This window comes from Neomonachus schauinslandi, chromosome 12 (assembly GCF_002201575.2).
Source record: "Neomonachus schauinslandi chromosome 12, ASM220157v2, whole genome shotgun sequence".
Lineage (NCBI taxonomy): Eukaryota > Metazoa > Chordata > Mammalia > Carnivora > Phocidae > Neomonachus > Neomonachus schauinslandi.
The window spans coordinates 44,472,616-44,499,666 of NC_058414.1; the positions used below are offsets into that span (position 1 = coordinate 44,472,616).

General features: G+C 35.3%; 1 protein-coding gene across 1 annotated transcript; it reads left to right on the forward strand.

The window, feature by feature from the left end:
* Positions 1-344: 344 nt before the first annotated feature.
* TMEM106B (transmembrane protein 106B) lies at positions 345-26,688 on the forward strand. Its single transcript, XM_021689665.2, has 8 exons — positions 345-490; positions 3,420-3,641; positions 6,838-6,901; positions 14,089-14,248; positions 18,361-18,501; positions 18,758-18,807; positions 19,808-19,861; positions 20,798-26,688. Exons 2-8 carry the CDS (start codon positions 3,422-3,424, stop codon positions 20,934-20,936), a joined length of 828 nt encoding a protein of 275 aa, XP_021545340.1. The 5' UTR covers positions 345-490; positions 3,420-3,421; the 3' UTR covers positions 20,937-26,688.
* Positions 26,689-27,051: the final 363 nt, after the last annotated feature.

Below are 27,051 nucleotides of genomic sequence, written 5' to 3' on the forward strand. Positions count from 1 at the left end.
GATAGGAGAGAAAAAAAAAAGGTGGTACCATTATTTTTAAATTTTCCAAGGCTAGGGCGGCCGACTTTTACCTTTAAGTCTTGGGAGACCAAGGTAACAAAATCTGGAGAGTGCACAAACACAGCCCCTGCGCTTCCGGTCTTTAGCAAAGCAGAGAAAGGACGCATGCGTAGTGCACGCTCCTGGGTCATACACCTCCTACGAAAACGTTCTGCGCAGGTGCGGATGCAGGTTGCAGCAGCGCCCGGCCGCAGCTGATGCCGTCGTTCTGCCGCCCTTCCCCCCACCTCCGAATCCGCGGCGCCCGGGCGCTTGTAGGCCTGTAGCTCCAGCGCCAGCGATCGGGAGTGCAGACCCCGTGACCCTGTCCTCCGGCCTGTGCGCGCGGGAGCAGCTCGGGACTGCGCAGCGCCCCGCGTGTCGGTGAGCGACCCCAGACGCGCAGCCCCTCGGTTCCTTTTTCGGAGTGGAGCTGAACGGTGGCGCCCTGGTAAGAGCCGAGAGGGACGGGGAGGTAGAGGAGGAGAGGCCGCAGGGGAGCCGGGCCAGCCCGGGGACCGAGGAGACGCTCAGGGTTGGGTGATGGCGGTGTTCTGTCACCTCATACAGGTCCCAGCCTCCTGGCTAGGGGGCTCCAGGCTTTGGCCCAAGCCCGGAGCATAGGGTTGATTCCAGGCCCCCACACCTTCTGTGGCCAGCTGGCCCCTGGTTTTGCTGTTCTTGAGTTTTCTTGCACGGTTGCCTTGATCTTAACCTTTAAACTTTCCAGAGTAGGCTGTGTGCCTTCTGAGTTTTGTTTATGTAGCTTATGAAAGGTGCCGGCTTCCTTCGTTATCACAGAAGATAATGACCCATTTAAATTGGATGAAGTGCTGTACTTTTTTTTAAATCTCTCCTTGCTGTCTTAGATCCATGTTGGGTTTTCAGTAAGAGATTGTGATAAAAACATTGAATACAGGGAAGAGAAGGGGGCGTAGCACTTCTTCATAAACAAACCAGCGAGTCTCCAGGAATAAAAGTGGCTAAATATTTCTTCACTGTGAGGAAAATCCAGTAGGGAGGGTAGGATACGAAGTACCTGACAAAGTCTGGTGCTTGTCATTTAGCCTTGCTGAAACAAACACCTGTCAGAGGCCGACTCATCAAGACAACTGTTAGATACGGATAGAAAACAGGCCCAGACTGAGAGCAACTTGATCTTGACCCTGCCTTCTGTGCCTCCCCTCACCCGCCACCAAAGCATTCTAGTGGGATGCACTTTACACTCTACACTCCTGTGTTAACTGAGATCCCAGAAAGGATGCTTCTGTGGCCACACTACTGAGGCCCCCAGTCCCTGTTCAACTGATATTCCTCATAGGTCAGTGTGTGGGGACAGTGATGTTAATTCACCCCTGAACCACCTGTGACTGGCAAATGTTGGTTTGGCTTGGATTTAATGTCATTAGACAAACCAAGAGAAGATAATGCATTTGTGGAAGTTACAGAATCATTTGTTTTTAAACTCACGTGGACAGTGTGTATGTAGTTTTTTTAATAGTAAAATTGTGAAAATAAGCATCTTCATCATTCTACACTTTTATATTTGTCTACTAGTTGTATAATTTTTTTTATCCTGCTGTATACACTATGTTTGAATGATCCCAACACTTGGATGGCATGCCAGTATTAAAAAGTGAACTTTTCTTCATACTATAGTTATGAGTTGAATTATTGTCAGTTTTCCTTACAAATCACTGAGAATTTTTTTTTTAATTTTTTGAAGATTTCATTTATTAAAACAAATAGCATGAGTGCACAAGCAGGGGGAGCAGGAGGCTCCCCGCAGAGCACGGAGCCTGATGTTAGACTTGATCCCGGGACCCTGGGATCATGACCTATGCCACAGGCAGACGCTTAACTAACTGAGCCACCCAGGCGTCCCTCAATGAGAATTTTTAAAAGAAATGCTTATCTCTTTGTATGAATGTCTATAATAATCCATTTTTAGGAACTGATAAAAAAAGATATATGGTCAAATTTAGGAAGAGAAGAAATGTTATTTTTAAATTCTGCTTTCCCTCTTTATTAATTTTCCCACAGACTATCAGCAGATTGGATTATATGACTTTTAAGTTCCTTTTCATCCTTAAAATTTATGACTCAGCTGCAGTGCTATTTCATTCCCCACCTGCAGAGGTTATTTTGGTATAGGTATGGTATATGTGTAGGTACTACTACTACTTATTCTTACTTGGTTTTAAATTTATATTAAATATAAATTTTACCCATGTTATTTTTGATACTATCATACTAGAATTTTTAAATGTTATAAATTTTACTGCTTTGTATTGGTGAATTATATTAAATATCTTGGAATATTAATTTCGTAATTTTAACTCTGCCAACTGTTGAATGAAAAAAATGTGCAGGATTTGGTTTTTGAGTTGTTTTTGTTGTAAATGTTTAAATGTTAAGGCTAGAAATGTAGGGGAGAATGAGAAGGATTGTGGATTTTATTTATCACAAAGGGGCATGAATTTTAACAGGCTGAAACATACTACTTTGAACTTGTAACCAGGGCTTAGGGGTCCAAGGGAACCTGGCTCCAGGAGTCAGAAACAGACCAGGTTCAGCCACTCACCACTGACAAAATCCAAAAGCAGAGAGAGGAGTGGTGGTGAAACAAGAAAGGAATTTACTTCAGTGAGGCCAACATGGAGAAGACAGGGAACTGAGGTCTCAAAAATACTGTCTCCGAAGTGTGGAAAATACTTCTGAGTTTATATAAGGAAAATGTGGCACAAAGGTGGATGGGTACGTGCAAGTGCGTGGTAAAGGTCAGATCCATCATTGTCTTGGCTTCAGTCCTGTTGGCCCCTTATTGCCTCGTTCTCTTCCTTTCACAGGATGCTTTGCCCTCAGGGTCTTTTGCTTGAGTTAAGAGATAAACTGGAAAGAAGAATTCAGTTAGAAAGTACAGACTGAGGTCTAACTGGAGGTAGTTGAAGTCTTCTTTCAAACTTACCTGGTGATACATATAATCGGTGATCATAATCTGCCTAAACCAACTTCAGCCTTTAGCACTAATTGGTTTAAATATAGAATAAAACAAAAAAGAATATTCTAAGAAAAGTGAAGCCCACTTTATTTTCAGAGAACCCTAAGAAAGTGTAGACTTCTGTCATATTTTAATGTTTGAAAGTCCATTCTCATCACAAGTCTGATACATCATTTTATAATATTTTGTTAGAAAAACACTTTGGACCCTTGGCTCCCTTGTTTCAGACATTACTTTGATTAAATATAATTCTAATCAAAAAGTAATTTGAATATTCCCTTGAAGTTTGCTCTATATATTAGATTGGTATAAAAATCCCATAATGTTCTTGAGTATACTTTTTTCCTTAAGTTTACCTAAGATTTTTCTTTTTCTTTAGACATGGGAAAGTCTTTTTCTCATTTGCCTTTGCATTCAAATAAAGAAGATGCTTATGATGGAGTCACATCAACTGAAAACATGAGGAATGGACTGGTTAATAATGAAGTCCATAATGAAGATGGAAGAGGTGGAGATGTCTCTCAGTTTCCATATGTGGAATTTACAGGAAGAGATAGTGTCACTTGTCCCACTTGTCAAGGAACAGGAAGAATTCCTAGGGGTATGTGTTACTGTGTTTTTCCCTTAAGAGTAATTCCAGGCATTCACACAAATAATATAAAACCCATAGATCTAAGCACAACCTTCTGTGTTTTAAAAGACTTTTACAATTCAAGTTAAAACTATGTATCAGTTATCTTCAGTTAAACAGACACAAAGAAGTAAATATAAACTTTAAAAAAAAAATGTTAATATTCCTAGAGCAGTAATGAAAACCACCAGTCTACCTCTAGTATTTTCTTTCCCACCTACAGTAGCAGATATGCACAGTATCTTGACTGAATTTTTTTAGACCTATTTGGCATCAATAGAGGTCATAATCACATGTTTGTCATTGGGAACAATTTAAGTAATTTGGTGACCTAATATTTTTAATTCACTATCTAAAGAATAGTAAGAAGCTAGTCATTAGTTTTTTTTTTTTTTAAGATTTTTATTTATTTATTTGGCAGAGAGAGAGAGCACAAGCAGGGGGAATGTCAGGCAGAGGCAGAGGGAGAGGCAGGCTCCCCGCAGAGCAGGGGGAGCCCGATGTGGGACTCGATCCCAGGACTCTGGGATCATGACCTGAGCCAAAGGCAGTCGCTCAACCAACTGAGCCACCCAGGCGCCCGCCCTCATTAGTTAATTCTTAAAAGGAACTACATGAAGAGGGATTGTAAATGAAGATGGGCCATAGGGGGAAAAATCAGTTTGTGGCATATCATAGGGAAATTTAGAAGGGAATAATCTTAATGTGCTGTTTGTAGGCTGGACAAACTTCAGTAGAAGTGGAAACAATAGAAATAATAAAAATACTTTGTGCTACTCTCATTTTCTGCTTAGTTGAAGTTGTAGATAACCCCGGGGAAACCTTGAGGGAAGGACAAAGTGACAATAGAAGATAATACCAGTTTATACCAGTTTCTAAGAAATGCCTTGGTTTGGGGAAGTTCATCTATGAGTTGGCCTTTGAATGTGATGGTTTTATCTTTTCAGGGATACGCAGCTGTTAGAGAATGAAAGGATTTTTGTAAGTGAAGAGATTAGTGCCTCAGGCTCAGAGGAGGAAAAAAAGGACTATTTTAGCAATCTGGATATGTTTTTGAGATATAGCCAATAGGCTTTTCTTGGGAGCCTAGAAGTGGATTGTGGTTAGTAGGAAATAACGGTGACTCCGAAGGTATTTTTGTCTGAATAGCTGGAAGAACGGAGTAGCACTTTATTAGGATGGAGAAAAGAAGGCTTGACTGTGTATGTCCAGGGAGAGATCAGGAGCTCTATTTTAGAGAGATAAGTCTTGGGATGCATATTTGGCATCTAAGTGGAAATGTTTAATAGGTAGTTACAATAAGTGTCTGGAATTGAAGTGCAAGCTCTCAGCTGGAGTCATCAGAATATAGGTGGTACTTAAGCTGAGTTGGATGAGAGCACCAAGCTTATCAGTGTGAATAAAAAAAAAAAACACACTCTAGTGTTGAACCCTGGGGCACTGTGACATTTCAAAGTCAGTGATAGGAGAAAGATTTAGCAAAGACAGTGAAAAAACAGCTAGAGTAGAAGGAGGAAATTCTAGTCTCTCGTGTCCTGGAAATAAATGTAGAAAGTGTACCAAGTAGGAGAGAGTAAGGACCTGTTAGATGCTACCGACAGATCAGATAATGTAAGGACTGAGAACTGACCATTGGGTTTGGTGATGTACATGGAGACCACTGGAGACCTTTAGAAGAACAACTTGGCAGGTTGCATAAGCATGTATAGCATGTACAGAGTGGGATCAAGAGAGCATAGGATGAGTGAAGTTATATAGTGAGAAAATAGGTTTTTTGAGGAGTTTTAACTGTATATATAAGGAAGACGAAAGATGGTAGGTGGAGGGGGCTGTGAGGTCAGGAAAGGGATTTTTTTTTTTAAGATGGAGTGAATAATATGTATGCTGATGAGAATAATCCATAGAGAAAAAACAACAGATAATGTAGGAGATGGGGGAATTATTAGATGTAGGGCACAAGTGCAGGGGGCTGTTCTTACAGAGGAGCATCTGCAGTTTTATGCTTTGTAATAGGGAAGTAGAGTATATGGACACAGAAACAGATAGGTGGGTGGATGTGGTAGTGGGAGCTTATGGAAATTCTTTTCTGTTTGCCACATGAGCTAAGAGTGAGGACAGGGAAGGAGCTATTGGAGATTTGAAGTGAGAGGTGAAGTTATAAAATTATGATTTTGGAGACTTAGATTGAATGTGTGAACTAGGGAATATTGTATGATGGTTGACATCATTAAAGGCCACTTGAGTTTAGTGATCTAAACGAGGCCAGTGAGCATAGTTGCATGTTTTTCTGTATCCACATTTAGCTGTATGGATATCAGCGTAGTAGCTAAAAGGTTGCTTTTAAGCAGGATTGTAGTTTAGTCAAATGAATACCACCAAACAAGACAGGATACATGTACATACAGAGAGAGACATATATACATAACAGATTTACTTGTGGGTGGGGGGAGGTAGTGTAAATGAGGGGAGAGTTTTAGAAGGGGCAGGGAGGAATAATGGAAGCATTATAGGAAGCTTTAAAAGAGAATTTGACTATAGTGCTTTAAGAGTTAATACAAAAAACCAAGTTCTGATAAGATTGAAAAATTGGTTTATTAAAGATCTATTTATCCATTAAACTTACGGATATAGCCCAACCCAAGAAATAAAGGATGGATTTTAAATTGACTTACTACAGATGGTGGTGGCCTGAGTGAGTTGTGGAAGCCTCATTTTGAATGGGCTCTTGAAGCGTGAGACTTGTTATGTGTTGATTTTGGTTTTCAAGGAGTATAGTGTAGAGGATTTCAGGACACAAAGGTAGCAATATTTCTTCTGCTCTTACCCAGATAACCAAGTTAGAATCTAAACAGAAAATATGCAGTTGAAAGAAGTCTTGGTAAATTCAGATCCTCTGAAAACTGAGACTTTTTTCAGTAAAAAGATTACTCTTTCTCATTCTTTGTATTATTTGTATTCATAGGTAGACATCAAGCTATGAAAAATACATTATTTGTTTTGGAACTCAGCGTCTACTAGATAGTTTTTGAAGATTTTGAGCAGTTTACCAGAGGAATGAGATGAGAGCCAGATGGTATTCTGGTCCTTCTAAACCAGACTTTGATAGAAAGCCACTATATTTTAAGTGATTATGTTAATAAAATTCTAAACCTGTTTTTACTTTTAGGGCAAGAAAACCAGCTGGTGGCATTGATTCCATATAGTGATCAGAGATTAAGGCCAAGAAGGACGTAAGTGATGATAAGAAAAATAGCAAATTTTTTTGGTATTTTTTTGCTTTTCAGATTACATATAATCACTCTAGTAAACTCTATTAAAATGATAAAAGTTATCAGGTTGTTAAATTATGCCATCAATGCTTCATGTCATTTAAAAAAAGAAAAAGGATTTCTGATTGGGGTAAGGTCTTCAAAGCAGCATAGTACCTGAATCTTCTCAAATCTATTTACTAAAACAGACAAACCTAGAATAGCAGTAGGAAACAGAGAAGCATTTTCATCAAAAATGGGTGTTAAGCTTCTCCTACTCACCCCAGAATAAAAATGGAGCAAGGATCAAAACATGGTAGCAGCTGTGTGGATTTGTGAAGGGAAACAAAAAGAATTGCTTAAGGTCCTGAGAGCCCTGATACACAAATCAAATGCTCTGCTACCCCAAAAGAAGAGGATCCCACTCAGAGCACTTTCAGCAAATATTTCTGGATAACCTGTCAAAGTGGGAGGCCTCTTGGTGTGCTGTACCTTGGAGAGAGTGCAGAAAAGGTCACAGAGATCCACTACAGGGCCTTAAGATCAGAAGGAACCAGACCACCTTGATCCTTCAAAGACCTTAGGAATACTCACCAGAAACTCTTGTTGTAAAAGGACAGACATCTAAGGAAAAGCCTGCTGGGGATTGAATCCATTTTGTACAGGGAAAGAATAGGGAAAAGGGAAGAAAAGGTTCAAAAACTAGAGAGAGGATCTGAGAACTATAAAAGTATATATACATATAGGCCATGTTAAAAAAAAAGAAAACAATTTTGTATTACAATAGAACGTGGAGTTTTGAGCAGTGAAGCTAGGAAGGCCACCCTGGCTTATCCTCATCACCTAAAATGCAAGCTTCTATTAAAAGTACAAAAACATTTCATTTAAACATGAGCAACAAAAAAGTATTGCAATGAAGCATCATACAAAGACAGTGGGGAAAAAAAGTGAACTGAAAATGCTAATAGATCATAGAAGCATATCAGAAAAACATGAAAACTAACAATATTATAAATGTTCTAAAGAAATTAAAACTAGAAGCTATGAAAGAACTGCAGGAGTCAGAAATTGAAAAGCTCAGAAATGAGATGACTAAACAGCATGAGGACATGAAAAGAGACTATGAACTCCTGAAAGAAAAAATTAGTATCAGAAATGAAGACAAGACTGGAAGAACAAGTACAAATAGATACCATGGAAAGTATGGCAAAGGAAATAGAAGTTACAAAGGAGGAAATGAAAACACACACACAAATTAATGAAAAGTAAGATAAACACAAGCAAAGAAAATTGAACACCCATGTAATTTTGAAGCCGCTGAAGAAAAATCACAGGAATCAAACTGAACAAATATTAAACATTCAGTTCAAGAACACTTCCCTGAGGTAAAACAGGATAGAAACCTACATAATGAAAAGACATGCCATGATCTTAAAACATTCTACCCATCCTAGTGAAGTTACTGGACTTTGAAGATAAAGAAGAAAAAAAAAAACAGGAAAACCCTTTGAAAAACCCCAGGCAGAAGGATCAATTAATTTATAAGGGACAAAATCAGATTGGCATGCATCTTGACCACAGTGCTCCATACAAGTAACCAGTAGAACAGCATATTTAAATATTCATAGAAAGAAAAGGATTTGAAAAAGTCGATCTGACCCTTTATTATTAAATATGTAGTAGATGGTTATGAATATTCAAGAAATTAGGATGAAATTCTAGGATGAAAAAACTCTATAATGCTAGGATGAAAAAACTTTTTTTTTTTAATATTTTATTTATTTGACAGCGAGAGAGGGAACACAAGGAAAGTGGAAGAGGGAGAAGCAGGCTTCCCACTGGGCAGGGAGCCCGATGCGGGGCTCGATCCCAGGACCCTGGGATCATGACCTGAGCCAAAGGCAGACACTTAACAACTGAGCCACCCAGGCGCCCCTGAAAAAACTTTTCTACAGATAATTCAGAATCCAGTGAGGACAGAAAAGATTAATTAATTTGACAAAGCCTAGATTAACTTTTACAAGGTGAAAACAAGACCTTAATTGAGGTCAGAATATAAATGTCAAACTGGGAAGTAATGTCTGCACATTATTATTACAGATATTATGAACGACTAGTCCACAAGAAAGAAATACAGATGCCCTTTAAACATGTGAGAACATGTTCAGTCTTGCTCATAAGAGAAAAACAGATTAAAACAACATTGAAATACCATTTCTTATCTATCAGATTAGCCAGAACTCCAAATTTTGACAGTGAATTTGTTGGCAGTACTGTGTGAAACGAGCACACTCATACCTTGTTAGTGAAGAAGTATTTGGCGTTATCTAGAAAAATTACATATACATTTACCCTTTGGCTCAGGAATTCTACTTTGAAAATTTTTTTCCAAGGATAATTGTCAAATATAGTAAGTGGCTTTTGTGTAAGTTATCCACTGTACCAGTGTCTGTAATTGCAAAGGACTAGAAATAATATAAATGGCCAGTGATAAGGTTCTGGTAGACTAAGTTACACTACATCTATACGATGATAAAATGGAATGAGGAAGAACTCTGTATTTTACTACAGTTGATATCCAGAGTACATTTTTATCTGAAAACACACACATGCATACAGAGAAGGAGAGAGAAACAGTGGATTGATAAACCAAAGACGAATAAAATGATTACTCTCAGAGTTTGGGAGGGAACTTTGAAGAGGGAATAGGTAAGTAACTGAGATGTCTATGTATATATATTTACATTGTTTGAGCTTCAGAAGTACATTTTTTTAAAATAGAACTTAAAAGATGAAATCAGAAGTAAAAAGAAAAAAAAAAGCAATTCCTGAAAGTTGAAACAAACTGAAACAAATGATTCTAATGATTCCAACTGTATATCCAGTTGGTGGCATAACCACAGATGAAAGAATCACTGTACATGACTTGAAAATATTTCATTTTGACTGTCAGTGTCTAGTAAGATGTGTTCTAAATGACAAAGACAACTACAACAAAAGTTTAAACTGCAGTCAATAGCTGCATTGTTAGGAGTAATATTCGTATGATTTTGAAACTTACATGAAAAGCAGATAAGTACATACTCATGCCATTAGGGAATAAGATTCTTAGCATAAAAACAAAGGGATAGAAGTACAAAATTGAATTTTATTCTTTACTTCCAACCAAGATGGAATCATCACAGGGACTAGATTTATTCTTCTAAAACAACTAAAAAACTGGACAGATAAACAATATTTTTAGGTCGTGGACATCAGGCAGTACAGGACAGTGATATCTGAGAAAGGGAAAACAAATGAGGTAAGCCCTGTGATTGTACCACCGTATTGTCCAGGAAAAGATACCAGACCACAGCACAATGGAAAGAACCCAGGCGGAGTTTAGCAGTCCCCCTAAACTGAGGAGATATATGGTACTGGGAATCTAGGAGGCCAATTCCAGAGTTAGTAGGGCAGACTACCAGAGGGTAGAGAGCTACACTGGGTACTCCTTGAGTATTTAGCTGAGTACTGATCAGTGTATATGTGTGAGGAAAGTACCTGAGGCTGAAGGAAGAACCTTGCAAAACAGAACAGAAGGAACAGTCCTCAGCCCACTTACGGCCAGAGATAGTTTCTACCAATCACTGTGGAAAATCTCATAATTCATAGGGAATTGTGTGGAGAGTACTCAGATTACTTCCCAAGTAAGAGAATAAATTAGCCGTAGATTAAAAGCTGCAGTGCGCATGCTTAACCAAACCTAAAAGCAAACCTCGAAAGGTTCAAATTTTTTTCAAGAAACTCAACTGTATCCCAATACAAAGCTCAAGAATATATGTAGGAATACTAAAATATCCAGCACTCAACATGGTAAAATAATGTCTGATATCCAGTTAAAAATTACCAAGCATGTAGGGGCACCTGGGTGGCTCAGATGGTTAAGTGTCTGCCTTTGGCTCAGGTCACTATCTTCAGGTCCTGGGATCGAGCCCCATATCAGGCCCCCAGCTCAGTTGAAGTCTCCTTCTCGCTATGCCTCTGCCTCTCCATCTGCTTGTGCTCAGTCTCTCTCTCTGAATAAAAAAAAATTACCAAGCACGGAAAGACGATGAAAAAACACAGCCTATAATGAGGAGAAACATCACTTACAGAAACAGACCAATAAATGACATAGATGAAAGCATTAGACAAGGATAGTTAAAATAGTTATCTTAACTATATCCCATAATTTCAAGAAGGTAGAACTTAAGGATTAGACATGGAAGATATTTTAAAAAGATCCAAGTAGCATATTTAGAAATGAAAACTAAACATCTCAGATGAAAACTACATGGGATGAGATTAACAACAGATTAGACACTTCAGAAGAAAAGAAGAATGAATTTGAAGACATAGCAATAGTAAGTATCCAAAATGAAATACGAAGAGAAAAAAGATTGAAAAGAAATGAACAGGCCATCAGTGATACCTGGGACAAATTCAGGTGGCCTCTGTATACGTAATTGAAGGCCCTGAAAAAGAGGTGGGGGGCGGGAACAGAAAATATATTTTCCATATTTTACGAAATACTATGGAGGGCACCTAGGTACTCAGTCACTGTTAGGGCCTGGGGATACAACTTTAACAAAGTTATCTTTGGTAAAAGGGAATTACAATTTTGTAGAGGAGACAGACAAGTAAGCAAGTGATTACAATATCTCTCTCTCACCTTTAGAGGTATTTCCAGAGTGCTATGAGAGCAGAGTAGTATCTATCGGAATTATTTTATGGACTTAAGGAAGGTTCCAAAGAAGATGAAACATTAGCTGAATCTTAGAAAAGTAGAAAACAGAAAGTGGAGGTGGGCAGTTCAGACGGAGGGAATAGCATGTGCAAGGACAAGAGTAACAGACTGGCAGTCAGATGTATACCTAAAGTGAACAATGCTGTTGGAAGGTGGTAGAGATGAAGCTTGAAAAAATAATAAGGTCCAGATCTTGACACCGTTAATAAGCGAAGAAATCTGAAAACTATAGGAAGCCCTTTAAGAATTTTTGGGACTTTCAGATATGCAATGAAAAAACAAAGTTTTAGTAAAATTATAATATTTTACAAACAACTCTGATTATTTGTAAATTGGGGGAGTTGTGATAAGGTAGTTAGGAAATTATATTTATTGATTGTTTTTGTCTACATGCTTTAGTTGTATCATTCAATCCTCAAAACAAACCTGCAGATTTTAAAGTGGAGGAAAAAGTAAATTTTTTTTTTTTTAAGATTTTACTTATTTATTTTGATAGAGAGACAGCAAGAGAGGGAACACAAGCAGGGAGAGTAGGAGAGGGAGAAGCAGGCCTCCCACCGAGCAGGGAGCCCGATGTGGGGCTCGATCCCAGGACCCTGGGATCACGACCTGAGCCGAAGGCAGATGCTTAATGACTGAGCCACTCAGGTGCCCCAAGGAAAAAAGTAAATCGCCTAAAAGTGTTGTAAGCAGGAAATGGCAGAAGTAGAAATGTAACTTGACTCCAAATAAGCCACATAACCTTTATAAGTACTGTAGCTCCTGGAATTCGGTTACTGTCCCTAGAATCATAAGAAAAATTATTACTGGTAAATTTTGTAGTAGAGATCTATATTCTTCAGTGAACTAGCCAATTTTTCAATTGATAGGAAATACTGTGTGAAATATTTCTTTATTATTCATAAAATGAATCTTATATATTGTAAGATTAGATATATTTGTTATGGCCGTAATCTTGGGGTACAGAGTAAATTTGGAACATTGATCATATACTAACAACTGGAGCTGATTTATAGTCCCTAAGCCTTAAATAGATCACAGTGGGCTCACCTAGCTGTTAAGTAATTAAAAATAAAAACACTAAAATAATAAAATCAACAAAATTCAGATTTTTTTAAATCATGATTTTGAACTCTTTTTTTTTTTATACCTTTTTAGGTGTTTTGATATATGGTAGGTATATAAACATGTGCTTAAATATGTGACATGTAATCCGGTAGTGATCACCACCCTACTCAGGTTGGGAAGAAATCTAGTGAGTGAGTGTAACTTCTTTCTTTGTTCACTCAAGACAACAGTATGGGCCTAGTAGTAGTGATGTAGTGAATCTTTGTTTTATTTTGTTTTTTAATAAACTGTTCTCATTTCTTAGACAAAATACTCAAACATTTATGAAACAAAGATAAATATGAAACAAAGAGTCACTTGAAAATAGCGGTGTGGGGCATGCAAAGCTTATTATCTATTAAGGAATTTGGGAGTTGGTGGGGAAGAGAGAATGGAAGAAAGGATAAAATGAGAATTTTTTGAATGACTAGAGCATAAGGAAAAGATAAAGTAAGTGACCTGCAAGACCTAGAAAGAAAGAAAGAAACAGGTACTGTGGGCTTTGAGCTGAGAGTTATTTGTTGGAAAAACCAGGAAAATTGTATTTTGAAACCCTAATTTTGAGGGTAAACTTGTAGATAGAGGCAATTTTTATCTCTGGAGATTGGAAATAAGAGCAAGAGAAAGAAGAGATAAGTTTCAAGGGGAGTTAGAAGAGTAGCAAAGGCATGGAAAGTTTATTTTTTCCTTGTCTTATATCTGCATACTACCCCTTTCCTGATTTCAAAGAAACAGTTTAACAACATCATCAAAGCAGAGTTGATTAATGTAAACACTGTTTTAAAAACTGAGTACATAAGTACTTTGGGATGAGAGACTTAAAGTCTTGGTGAGACTTGATGAGGCATGTGGTTATGTCATTATGTTTTTAAGGGTTTCACAGGTTCTGATGAGCAGTTACTTTAGGGAATTATAAAATTGCAAAACCCACATGTGAAAATACTGCTTTAGTGAATTCAGAAGGGAGTCTTGAAATCCACATTTTTATAAAGTTCCCCAGCTTGGTTAATTCTAGTGCGCAGCCTGGTTTAAGAAACGCTGTAGTAAATGTTCTGCAATAACCCTGAAGTCCCAGACTCCAAAAAGGTACATACAGCTTTTAAGGAGAACATTTTAACACGTGATAGACCAGACCCAACCCTACTAAATACTTTTATAATGTAAAAGGTTGGTAAAATTATACATCTTTTCCTGCTAGCATATTGGGGAAAAATTCAAGTTGAAAATATCTTCTGTGAATGTTTCATTATGTAATTTTTGATGCACATGTATTTCAATACTCCATTTTTCTTTTCAGAAAGCTGTATGTGATGGCTTCTGTGTTTGTCTGTCTGCTCCTTTCTGGATTGGCTGTGTTTTTCCTTTTCCCTCGCTCTATTGACGTGAAATACATTGGCGTAAAATCTGCATACGTCAGTTATGATGTTCAAAAGCGTACAGTATATTTAAATATCACGGTAAGTACAAATTTACATTAAAAATATTTGACTCCATTCCTTTATGATACTAAGTACACCTTTGTCCCTTTGAGAGAACATTAAATGTGACCCTAGTCAGTTTGCTTTCTCTGTGTCTGCTATTGATCTTCTCTATCATTTCTGGTTCTGCTGATAATGGCCAATAATAAGTACTGGCATAAAAAAAAAAAAATTTACAGTCTGTTTACTTTCAACATTTGACTCCAACTAATTCGTAGCAAAGTGCTAAAATAGTTGATTCTATAAATGTGATAGATGTACCATTTTCTTCTCCTTTTATTTGGTGAAATACAATTTTTTGCCATTTTAACAGGCTTCCTTTATGGTGTTTAAGGTACAAGTGACTGTTCGAGTTCTCTTATAAATTAGTATGTGGGAAAATATCTGCAGTGTTTTCCTGGACAGTCCTTTTTAAAAATATTCTACAGCCTTCCCACTCCTGAAAATAACAGACAAACCCTCAGAGAAGGTCTGCCTGTTTACATGTTAACCTTTGTTTGAAAAGAAGCATGGTTTGCAAACCACTGAATTATTAAAAAGGAAAATATGTATTGGTCATGCCATTAGCAATTATGTATGATTTCAGGCCTCAGGGTGCATCTGTGTGGTAGTGGTTTGTTTGGAAGAGTGATACTGGACTTCAGTTGGTTTTCCTTGCGGAGGTGGTTCATATGCTTGAGGTGGAAGTAGAGATAGAGAGCTAGTTGTAGTTCAGGGGAGAGGTTTGGAGGGACAGGAGTGTAGGGGAATGGTATGTTAAAGTGGAATTACTCATTAATTACAGGAAAAAAGGAACTCCATTGGGTCCATTTATTCTCATTGCTTACCACCGGAAGTTGTTAATCTAAGGGCTTTTTTTTTTAAACTATGGAAAAAACGTGCATAAAACAACACAATGCTAATTGTAAATCAATTTCATATGACTGGAGAATTATTGAGTATTTTCTCACTTTAACAGCCGTCTGGAATGAGGAATGTATTTTTCTTTTTGAATAGTGTTTAAAACAGTGGCCAGATTTTTTTTGACCAATCTCCAAAGCTTGTTTTAGTATCAAATATTATAAATGTATAATAAAAGTCATATGATGTTCCCTTTTAAATATCAGTTTATTTAGATGTAAATATCTTATTTTATTTTCAGTAATTACTCAGGAATTCCCATTTTTTGGTATACTAACACTTAGAAAGACTGAACAATGAATAAGAAACAGCATTATTATATAAGATAAATATTAAGTTTGACTGGATAACCGTGAGGTAAGAGGTTGAGTTTTCCTTAGGTTCTCCTGTCAGTATTTTGAAAAATGGAATTATAAAATATTTCTTTTGTTTCTTAAATTGAGTAATATGCATTAGTACTATGTACTCTGTTTTAGTAACATTTGTCTTTCTGCCTATGAATATATTAAATTAATCATTATACATTTGAAAAATACTGTATATATTTTTACTTCTACCTAGACCTATAACATATACATATATTTGCTGATAATGCGTATATACATTTGTATACACACATACATTCACAAATACAGTCAAATATTTTCATATGTATGTAAAGGATACACACGTGTGTAAGTGTATACACACGTGTGTAAGTGTATACACATGTACATTTTACCTTAAGTGAGATTTCATTACATTTTCCCATATTAAGTGCCCTCATGTAGTCTTTTATATGGCTATATTACGATTTACTCAACCATTTCTTAATAGTTGTTTAATTTTGCTATTACAAGTATTCAGAAAACATCTTTATACTTAAATTTTGTTTCCATTTCAGGTTATTTCTATAGGATAGATTCCTAAACAGAAACTTGCTAACTAAAGATCACAGATCATTTAAAGCCTTTGATAAAAAATCATCATACTTAAAAGCTTATGATTGTGGGCTCTTGACTTAAAAATTAAGTGGATTCTCACTGCTCTCAGCAACAAAATGTCTGTGATAGTACTAAAATTTGTCGTATTTTTTTTGTCTGTCTTAATGTTAATCTTTGTTATCTTTCTAATCCTCGGTACATCTTTTTCTAATTCTTACAAGTATGTTTTCAACCAGTTTTGCATCATTGATCTCTTTAATATTCTAATGAAAGCTATGGGCACTTCAGAGAAAGACACATACCAATGTTATTTTGCATGTACAAGAGATTCCCAGATTCTTCTGAATCCCGTTCTTTGGCCTGTATTGGAAGGTCCACTGACCTCAAATTAACAATCCCTTTCCTATAGTATCTAGAAATTAAATTGACACGGGTATTAAGAGCTAAGTAGATGAAAATTTTCATGTATTTAGATAAAGGCTATTTTTACTACATTATGGAATTAAAAAAATTCTCTGTATAACTATAAATTAATGAATAAATGTGATCATAAAATCACTGATTGCTAGCATTTTTTTTTTTTTAAGATTTTATTTATTTATTTGAGACAGAGAGCATGAGAGGGAGGAGGGTCAGAGGGAGAAGCAGACCCCCCACTGAGCAGGGAGCCCGATGCGGGACTCGATCCCGGGACTCCAGGATCATGACCTGAGCCGAAGGCAGTCGCTTAACCAACTGAGCCACCCACGCGCCCGCTAGCATATTTTTTTATCCTTTTTTACTGAGACTCTTTTCTCTCTTCTTTCCACTTACCCTATAGTTGCATTTTTCCATCTTTCTCCATATTCGTATTAATTTATAAGTTCACATATTTAACTTTTCTTAATATTTATTTTCAAAAGAATACTATTTTGTACATATTTTATGCATCTTGGTTTTCTCACTTGTTAATACCTTGTAGAAATCTCCTAATTTTCTGACTTAGAGTTAATCTGTTCTTTTTAATGGGCTGCATAATATCCCATGTAATGATTTAATACTGTTCAGTCATTATTTTTGTAGATGGACATTTGCTTTATTTTCAGTCTTTTTTTTTGTTTTTGCCACTACCGTCATTAGCATCCCAATGTTATTTCTTTAGAATAAAATGCTCAAGTAGGATTGCTAGGTCACAGGATACACATTATTTTTATTTTAATGGATATTGCTAGAATCCTATCAGAATGGCCGGAAGGCTTCACGTGTTTTCCAGGAATGTAAAAATAGACCCTTTTGCTTATATCCCTGCCAGGAATAGAATTTGTTGCTTTCTACAAGTTTTACTAGTTTAATGAATATAAAGCAATATTCCTTTTGTACTAAAATCAACTTACCCCAACTACACATGAACTTGAGAATTTTTAAGTGTTTCTTGGTTATTTATATTTGTACTCTTTTGATTTCTTTACTCATTTGCTTTGCTCTTGTTTTGCTTTATTTTTTTTTCTTAAGACTATCTTTCTCTTCAATTTGTAAGGACTCTTGGTATAGATGGTAACCATTGCAATCTGCCTTACGAATATTTTAAGATTTATCATTTAGTTCCTATTGATTTTCTTTCATGATGACTGCTTCAGATGTTTTATTTATTATCTGTTATTTCTTGATTTAACATTTTTTTCTTCATTGGCCGTTTTCTAAAATAATTTGAGATAATCGTTGTGAATTAGAATTGCAGAAGTTGCCGCAGCTATTAAGTATAGAAACGATGTAGCTCCATTTCTTTCCAACAGACTTGAATCTATCCCTTTCTTCTCCAAAGTGACCCAGTGGAAATCGCTACTTATACATAAGTTAAAACAACCAATTTCTTTGGTTATCTTTGTATTTAATAGAATAGGAAGTAGCTTACTTCACAGACATCTATATATTAACATTTAGCAAAAATTCAGATGAAATTTAAAAATTATTTTTATAGAACTTTTGCTAAGATAACAAATACATTTTCTAAAATTGATTTTTCTATATTCCTATAATGTACATTTTCTGGGCCTATTTTTTTAATTGTGTGTTTATTATCAGCATATTACATACATAGTACTCCTCATAAAGCCAAATAATCAGTTCATTTAATGTCCTGTGTTATTTTTGGCAATACTTTTCTTCCTCCTAGTAACTGAATCACGGCCACAGCTGAAGTCTTTTTATTTTTTTGAAGTCATTTTTTAAAATTAATTTTGAATACATATTTGTTATGCTTATACATTTTCTGTCTTCTTTCTTTTGCAGAACACACTAAATATAACAAACAATAACTATTATTCTGTTCAAGTTGAAAACATCACTGCACAAGTTCAGTTTTCAAAAACAGTTATTGGAAAGGCACGCTTAAACAACATAACCAATATTGGCCCCCTGGATATGAAACAAGTAAGCTTCCATCATGAAATATTTTGGAGGAGTTCATGAGTCTTGACTTTGTCTACTGTATTAACTTGAGGGAGGGGGAGGATTTCCTCAAAAACTTGACGTTGACATGTGTCCCTTCCATGTATAAGAGAAAGTCTTAGAATCAACCTTGCAAAGGGAAAGATTTCTAAACTCTTTGAAATTGAGAAAGGTGTCTGAAATACTTGATGCTTTGATCATTTTTCCAGTTGGCTTATTTTCATTTTTTGCCTTTCAGATTGATTATACAGTACCTACTATCATAGCAGAGGAAATGAGTTATATGTAGTAAGTTTTGATTTTTAATAATTTTTCTCATGAAATTATAAAGTATGAAGAATAAAGCATATGGATATCTTTTGAAATACCTGCAATCTTAGCAGTCAAGAAACCACATTTGGAATACTTGTGTCCTCTCTCTGATCTTCTCTTTCTCTTATCCCCTGTCAACATACATCATACTTATGTACATTATGTGTATCTATATACTTAATATTTGCTTTTTACTTATTTATTTTTCAGAATTAAGATCAGATACACCATGTCACCTTTTATTTACTATGAGAACCATACTCTCATACATTTTAGTATGTGTTGACTTTTTAGTATAGGAAAACTAAAAGTGCTAGTAATTTATAATAACTCTTATTGGTTTGAAGTTCTGAAGCTTTTCAGTTGGGTCTGATTATTGACTCCTTAAGTTAAAAAAAAGGATACATTTTTATCATCATTTGATATCAGGCTAACATTTTTATCATCATTTGATATCAGGCTAACGTAGAATTTCTGAGTAACTAACAGACTTTACTAAAATTTCAAAAGGTGAATAAAAAGTAACAATAATTTGTAGCCTGTGTTAAACAACTCTACAACTGCTATAGAGCACGTCTGTTTCTAGAATAAAAAGTCATGAAAATATTTACTATTTGAGTTATAGAAAATGTTCAGTCAATAAATGCTTACTTATATCTTCTTTTTTAGATTTATTTATTTATTTTAGGAAGAGAGCGCATGCACAAGCTGGGGTGGGGGAAGAGGGAGAGGGAGACAAGCAGACTCCCCCCTGAGCAGGGAGCCTGAGTCTGGGCTCCATCTCAGGACCCTGAGATAATGACCTGAGCCGAAATCAAATCAGATGCTTAACCAACTGAGCCACCTAGGTGCCCCACTTTATATCTTCTTTATAGAATCTCTATTAGCTGTAAAATGGGAGGAATCATAATTAAATGATTTTAAATTTATAATATCATAGCTTGCATTTATTCACATTGTTTTTTCTTTTTAACAGTGATTTCTGTACACTGATATCCATCAAAGTGCATAACATAGTACTCATGATGCAGTAAGTATCAATCTTTTTTGAGATACTTCTTTGTTAAACTTTAGATTTATAACATTGGCTTATAGCATACACAGCACCTTTACAGATACCAGTTCAATTGGTTTTAAGCCCTACAAAAGTGCTATGAGATAAGTAAATTCCATTCCACTTTACGAATGAGGAAATGGGGAGCTCAGAGAAGCAGTGAAGGATGGCTACTCAGCAGTGAATCTGGATCTTACAAGAATGCTGGAAAGTGGAAGGGGTTGGACTAGAGAGGAGAACAGAGCTCAGCATCCAGTTTTCTGCTGCCTGTGGTAAAAAATCCTCAAAAGTAATGAGAAGTACTGTTACTGGTTTGAAAGTTTGGTGTTATTCAAAGTCATTAAAACATTGTAGGGGGGCCCCTGGGTGATAGGTTTGGTATTTGGGCTATTGGCTGACATGTGAATAACCCTTTTCCTATGATAGAACTATTGTTTTTTTTTTTTTTTAAGATTTTACTTATTTATTTTAGAGTGAGAGAGTGAGAGAGCCAGGAGGTAGAAAGAATCTGAAGCAGACTCCGTGATGAGCACAGAGCCGGATGGAGGGCTCAATCCCACGACCCTGAGATCATAACCTGAGCCAAAACCAAGAGTTGGACGCTCAACCGACTGAGCCACCCAGCTGCCCCTATATAATTATTTTTAAAAGTAAAATGAACTTACATATTTTTGTCTAATGATAAGTGTTCTGGATACATTGTATTTGTCTTGTATAATTATTTGAGTAGGGCTTGCTAAACCAGTCCCCAAGAGGCCCATGTCCACAATATTAAGTTATCATTAATCAGTCTCTCTCAGGAGAAAATTTGATATATAAAAGTATTCTCACTTTAGAAAACTTTTTTTATATTTAACTGTTGAATGTTTCTCCCCATTTGAGTTTTAATGTTGTTGTTGTTTTCTTTTTTAGAGTTACTGTGACAACAACATACTTTGGGCACTCTGAACAGATATCCCAGGAGAGGTACCAATATGTTGATTGTGGAAGGAACACAACTTACCAGTTGGGGCAGTCTGAGTATCTAAATGTACTTCAGCCACAACAGTAAAAACTAAAACAGATGCCACTGGAGAAGAAGAAATCCCTATTAAAATTTTCCTGAACTCTGAAGGATGAGGTACTTACTTCCTGATAGGAAATCTTAAATTGAACAAGCCTAAAGTTTACACTTCCATTTTAGGGGTACAGTTAAAAAGTATGTGGACTTGTACATTATTGCAACACTCTACTCTGTGTTCATGATATCTGTACCAGGATCTTTTACTTGAATCTAAATTTGCCGATTGATTTCCTTCTCCCCCTCTCCCCAGAGGGGGACATTGAGACTTCCCATGTTGGACAATAAGTAATTATTTACAATTCACAGCTTCAGTCACTACTGGAAACAATTTTGATGATGAACAGAATTTGAGAAACTTTATTTCTGAATGTTTTTATAGAATATTACTGAGAGCCTATTATTCATGACTTTTAAAAAATAACCTTTTTTCTGTTTTATAAATTCCCATTGCTACATAGTAGTATTTCAAGATATTTTAGCTTTTAGCTAAAACATTTGTAGTTTTTCATTTGTTGAAATTCTAGTCATTTGCATGTTTTTGTCAGTCTTATTTCAAGCTAATGCTTGCATAACACTAGAAACCAAAATAATCTGCAAAGTTCTGTACCTAAAATTTTTTAAAGCCCCCTGTTTCACATGTCTTTCCATATAAGTTTTGTGAAATTTGTGTGTGGTCTTCAACCATAGTTAATGTACAATACTGTAAATAAACTGTGCATGGCTTTTATATAGCTTTAATAAATGTCAAATAAAGTACAGATTCAAAATGAAGTAAGTTGCTCATAAAAATAAAACAGGAAAAATGAAATTCAGAAACTTACAGAATATGAATATGGTTCTAGTTACATATGGGATTAGGCATAAAGTAGTTTTGAAATAAAGTATTTTGATGCTCCACTTTTTTTTTTAATGTTGCTTTTCCTATTAACAAGTTGTGGAGACAACTTTTCACAACTCCTAGGTACCCAAGTCACTCCCGTCATCCATTTTATGCCTGTTTTAAGGAGGAAATCATGTCTTTGGTAGAAGTTATCCAAGAAATCTTGTCATTAAATAATGGTGGCTATATCAAAATGAAACCTATATTATCCTTTTTAAAAATTTAGTCACTTTGCACGTCACATGGATACCATGCCTCTAGCAGTTATATTTCAAAATTTTCAATTTTTTTGTTTGGATTTTATTTAAAATTGTTTTCAAGTATAAATTATTGACTTTTTCATTTGGCTTTATTTTTGTTTTATATTTTCAATACCATTTTCCATTCGGGCTTCTTGCCTTTTCACTTGACAAATTCTGATTACCTTGTAAATAAATTCCACTGAGGGTAGGGGCTGACTGTGATACCAAAAAAAATAAATAATAAGTGGCTTAAGATTAATTTCTTTCTGTTCCCTCGTGACAGAAGTCAGGTTCCCCCTCCCCCAAAGTGCCTAACTTAGGTCTGAAACATACTATTTATCAGTCGGACTCTCAGCTCTAACACACAAGCTTTGTTTAACTATTTGGAGCGAATGAAGCCTCTTTTCTGCCTTGAAACACTCAGGTCTCCCCTTAGCTTTCATATCATTTTCTCCACGTTTTCCTGAGTGAACATTTTAAATGGGTGGAATGCACAGACTTTTTTTTTTTTTAACTGCTTGTCTTACCTCAATCCATTGGTAACTCATCCATCTTTGCTATTAAAGTCACCCCATCACATCTGTACAGACTCACTAGTCAAACCCAGTCTTAATGTGTTTTTCTTCTGCTGTGTTTTTTGACTACTCCCATTTTCCATGAAATTGCATACTTCCCTCATATATTGATTCTATTTGTTATTTTTCAAATCATTCTCATTTCATTTTCCTTCATTCTCTGTCTTTTGACATCTTTTAATGAGTATTATCTGGATCCTCTTTTGCCTCAAAATTTCTAATCCTGTGACTTTAATTAACAGTCATTTATCTTAGGGCTTCTGAGTCTTTCTGTACACCTGACTGGTCACCTGTCTACTTGAGATAAGAGTATTTCAGTGACTCTTTGTGTAAAATCATAAGATATTTGAAAAATCTTCATCATATTCTGTTCTGTTCTCTCCTTGTCCTCATGTCCCATTTACTTCAAAATCACCATTTTTTCAAAATCATCCTTCAGATATGCCTCCTTCAGAAATCAATCCTGATTTATTTTTCTGCTCTGAATCTTTTAACCTTGGACAAGTATGTAGTGTAAATTAAATGGATTTTTCTGTTGATTTGTGGTTCTGGTATCCTTTTAGAATGCATGCAGAGTCTGCTAAAGAGACAAAGTGAGGGAACATTTGCTTTTAGTGACTTAGTTTTGAATATTTTTTCTTCATTTTTTTTAAACTAAAAACTCCTTATTTTACCTACTTTCCATGAAGCATAAGGTAGAAAAACCTAGAATTTAAAATACATGAAAACCAATAGTAGAGGAAAAAAGGATCACCTGTGACTGCTTTCAGAGACGTTTAAGTAACTTGCCAGAATAAGCCTGGGACAGAGCAGGCTGTAAATTAATATTACCAAAACACATTCAGGTGAAACAGAATTTATAGCCATTAAACACAGACACAGGGAAGAATGAATGAGCATTGCCAGCAAATTTTTTCTTATATAGGGATAGGGTAGATATCGATACATTTTTTAAAACTGCTCTCAGATCTTATTCAAAGGATACGGTAAAGATGTTACATTTTTTTTCCTGAAACTCTCAAGAATAATTTTCTCTTAAATTACACTTTTAATAGACTGGTCATTCTAACCAAATCCAATACTATATAACAAGTCTCTGTGTGTTGATATTCTATGTATCGAACACTATGCTCTTCTCTAGAGCTCTTTCATATATTTCTCCTTATATAATATCCCTGGTCCTGTGAGTCAGACAAAGGGGTGGCAGGATCCTTGTCTTTTAGAAGAGGAAGGAGAGGCATGAAGAAGTGAAGGGACTTGGGGAAGATCACATACTTAGTAAATAGTTTTATTGGGGCCAGATCTAGTTTTTCGGTTTCTTGTGTACGTGCTCTGTCATTTAAAAAATAAGTAAATAAAATAGAGTCCATTAGGAAGCCCTGTTGACTCAGGTTAGTATGATTAAAACTCAGAGAAAACATTCACTTAGTTATTAGTGACAATCAAAATAATACAGATGGACTAAGATTTGGGTACCTTTAACTTGGTACCTGAAATATTCCTAATGAAAAATGAGCACTTGTACAATATTTTGGTATAGCATAATCGATAGCTGATTTCTTCTGTTAAAATTTATACTCCTTGATCATTCCAATAAAGATACGGCTGATAGGTTGTCAGAGTAGGCTATTTAGTAGAGATTAATGTATTTGAGATTTGAAATAAGAACAGTGTGAAAATATTAGATACCAGATAAATTGCTTGAAATTGCTAAATAACCATCTTTACTATAGTACGTAACATGTAAATGACTGTGGTTTTATTTGTGAGCAGTTTTTCTGTGCCTTTTTTGTTTGTTTAGGCCAATGAGATCATTATTTTCTCTAAGAGTTCATGACAAAATAAAATTTAGATCTTCTGAATTGTAGTTTGGAATTGATATATCCAGTACAGTGTTAACATGGAGGGAAAGTGATTGCCAAAACACCATGAAAGTATCATTATTGCAATATAATTCTGGGGGTGTGTTGTTGCAGGGCATGTCCCCACTTGTCTTCTATTACCAATTTTTAAAAAATTCTTAAATAATTCTTTATAATGATTCTATTTAAGAAAATAGTTTGTTAGGTGCTTGACCCCAAAGTAAGTCACTGTTAGTATAAAGTCACTGTTAATATTATTATTAACAAATAATATTTGTTAACGTGTCAGATACTGTAGTAATCTCTTATGTGCATTATCTGATTCTTATTCAGAAGAGGCCTCTAAAGTAGATACTGACAATGCCCCCCATTTTTTATCTGAGGAGATCCAGTTCTAGAGAAGAAATATGCATAAGCTTGGAAGGGGCAGATTTGAGATTCAAAACATGTCTTGATTGACTCAAACATCATTGCTCTTACGATTAGCGTATTTTCTTTCCAGCCTTTGAAAATGTTTTGTTTGTAAAATTTTATTGGTTGTTGCACTTAATATATAAGATTTTGAGGTTTTTGATAGTATTTTCAAAAATACTATTAGGATACTTTATTTTGTAGATCTTTGGTATGATAAAAATGGTTTACCAATGAATTTTAAAGTTTTTAAAATTCATACTTATCTGTTATACAGTATTTTTCTTTTTAAAAGATACAAAATTTTAAATTTACAAATACACATCAGACTTCTTTGGTAAGCAGTGTGAATTGAATTTCAGGGTATTAGGTTGCAAACCACAGGTTACTTACCATAGTGTCATGATTTTTAGGTCATAGTATCTGGAAGCAGTAACTACTTGGCTCAAATACATCTAAGAATAATTAAGTTTTATTTCTTTTTTGTAAGATCAGATTTTAAATGAGATGTTTATCTGAAACTTAAGGAAAATATATGTGTTTGAGAAGATGGAGTTAAAAGACTGTTAAACATTATTTCTTTAAAAAAATTTATTTTTACATGAAAGCAATATATTTGTGATGTGCTTCGATCAAAAATTTTACTTCTATATCCCAGATCTACTTATTTAAAGGTAAAAATTTTCACTTAGCTGAAATTTCTGATTAGAACTAATATTTGTGTATTTTTGTGCTTAGTGAGAATGTAAATTTCACAGTGGATTTTTGAAATTTATCCTTACTTTGGATAAAAGCCAGTGATATATTTATAAAATTACTATAGGGATGAAAATGGTAATTTCCATTTTTTTAAAAAAACTAGTGTGATTATGTTTGTAGTTCTTTTTACACATGTTTAGCACAGGCTCTAAATTAAATATCTATATTGACCCTAAAAATACTCCATGAATTAATTTAACAAATATTTGGCAAGTTTTTCATAGCTAAATAGCTCTTCTAGAAGGGAATTGTTGCCTTCTGTTTAATTACATTAATTGAAATGTGTTTAAGAGAAATGTTTTCAGCGTATTTTGTATACTAAAAAACAAAAAGGATTAGTATTGGGCCAATGGCCAAGAGGTAATATTACTACCATGTAGACTATTACTGTTCAAATGGTCCCACTTCCCCCAGAATTTTAGGAACTAGAAGTCTGGGAGATACTGTGTCAGCTGTGGTCAGGTGATTCTCAGTGCTGTTCATCTTTTAATTATTGTGTGAGATGGAACAAATGGGAAGTTGCAAAAGATGCATAATTTCATTATGTAATGGTTTGTTTTAGGTGTAAAACATCAGCAAGCTATGCCTTGTGTTTTGTTGTATATTTCCTTGTAGAACTAAAGTGAGATTTTGGAAAAGGATTTAAAATGCTTGCTTACTTGATCTGATCGGTCACATATTTGAATGATGGCATTACTGGGTAGAGTTCAATCCATGATTTTAATTGTGGAATAAAGAATAATACAGAATGAAAGACTATGTTTGGGCACTTACTCTGCTAATCATGTGTTAGCCTCCATCATAACACACTAAATTTCCAAGTTGAGCAGTTCTGTAATTGTAATTATTGTTGCTGTTCATGTAACAAAACATGCTTATGTTAGTAAAAGGAACAGAAGTGCCCCAAAATGCTATTTTTTAATTACTTGTAACTGTTGCTCTTGTAATTGTGTATGACAGAATAAAATTTGTAAACATTTTAGCATGAAAAATAAAATTTGTATCAGTCAAGTATCTTGGTCTTACTTTCAAAATTCCCTAGACATAAACAAATCAGTGTAGATATTGAAAGTTCTTTAGCTGAAAGCTCTCAAGTCCTTTCGGTTCTTACCTGAATTCCACTTTTGCATCATCTTTGATTTATTTTTCTTTCATCCACTTAGCTTTCATTCTGTTGTCATATTCTATGTTCTACCTCTGTAATATCTCTGGAATCTGTACTTGAAATCTCTATTGCTATTACTCCCTAATTATTTTACTGAAAAAAGCCCAGTTCCTTACTGTTGGGTGTTGTCACCCCACATCGTTTGTCCACACGTAAATTCATTTTCTTTTTTCCTAACGTTGCCCCTCACCTGTGTCCCAGCCAAATTG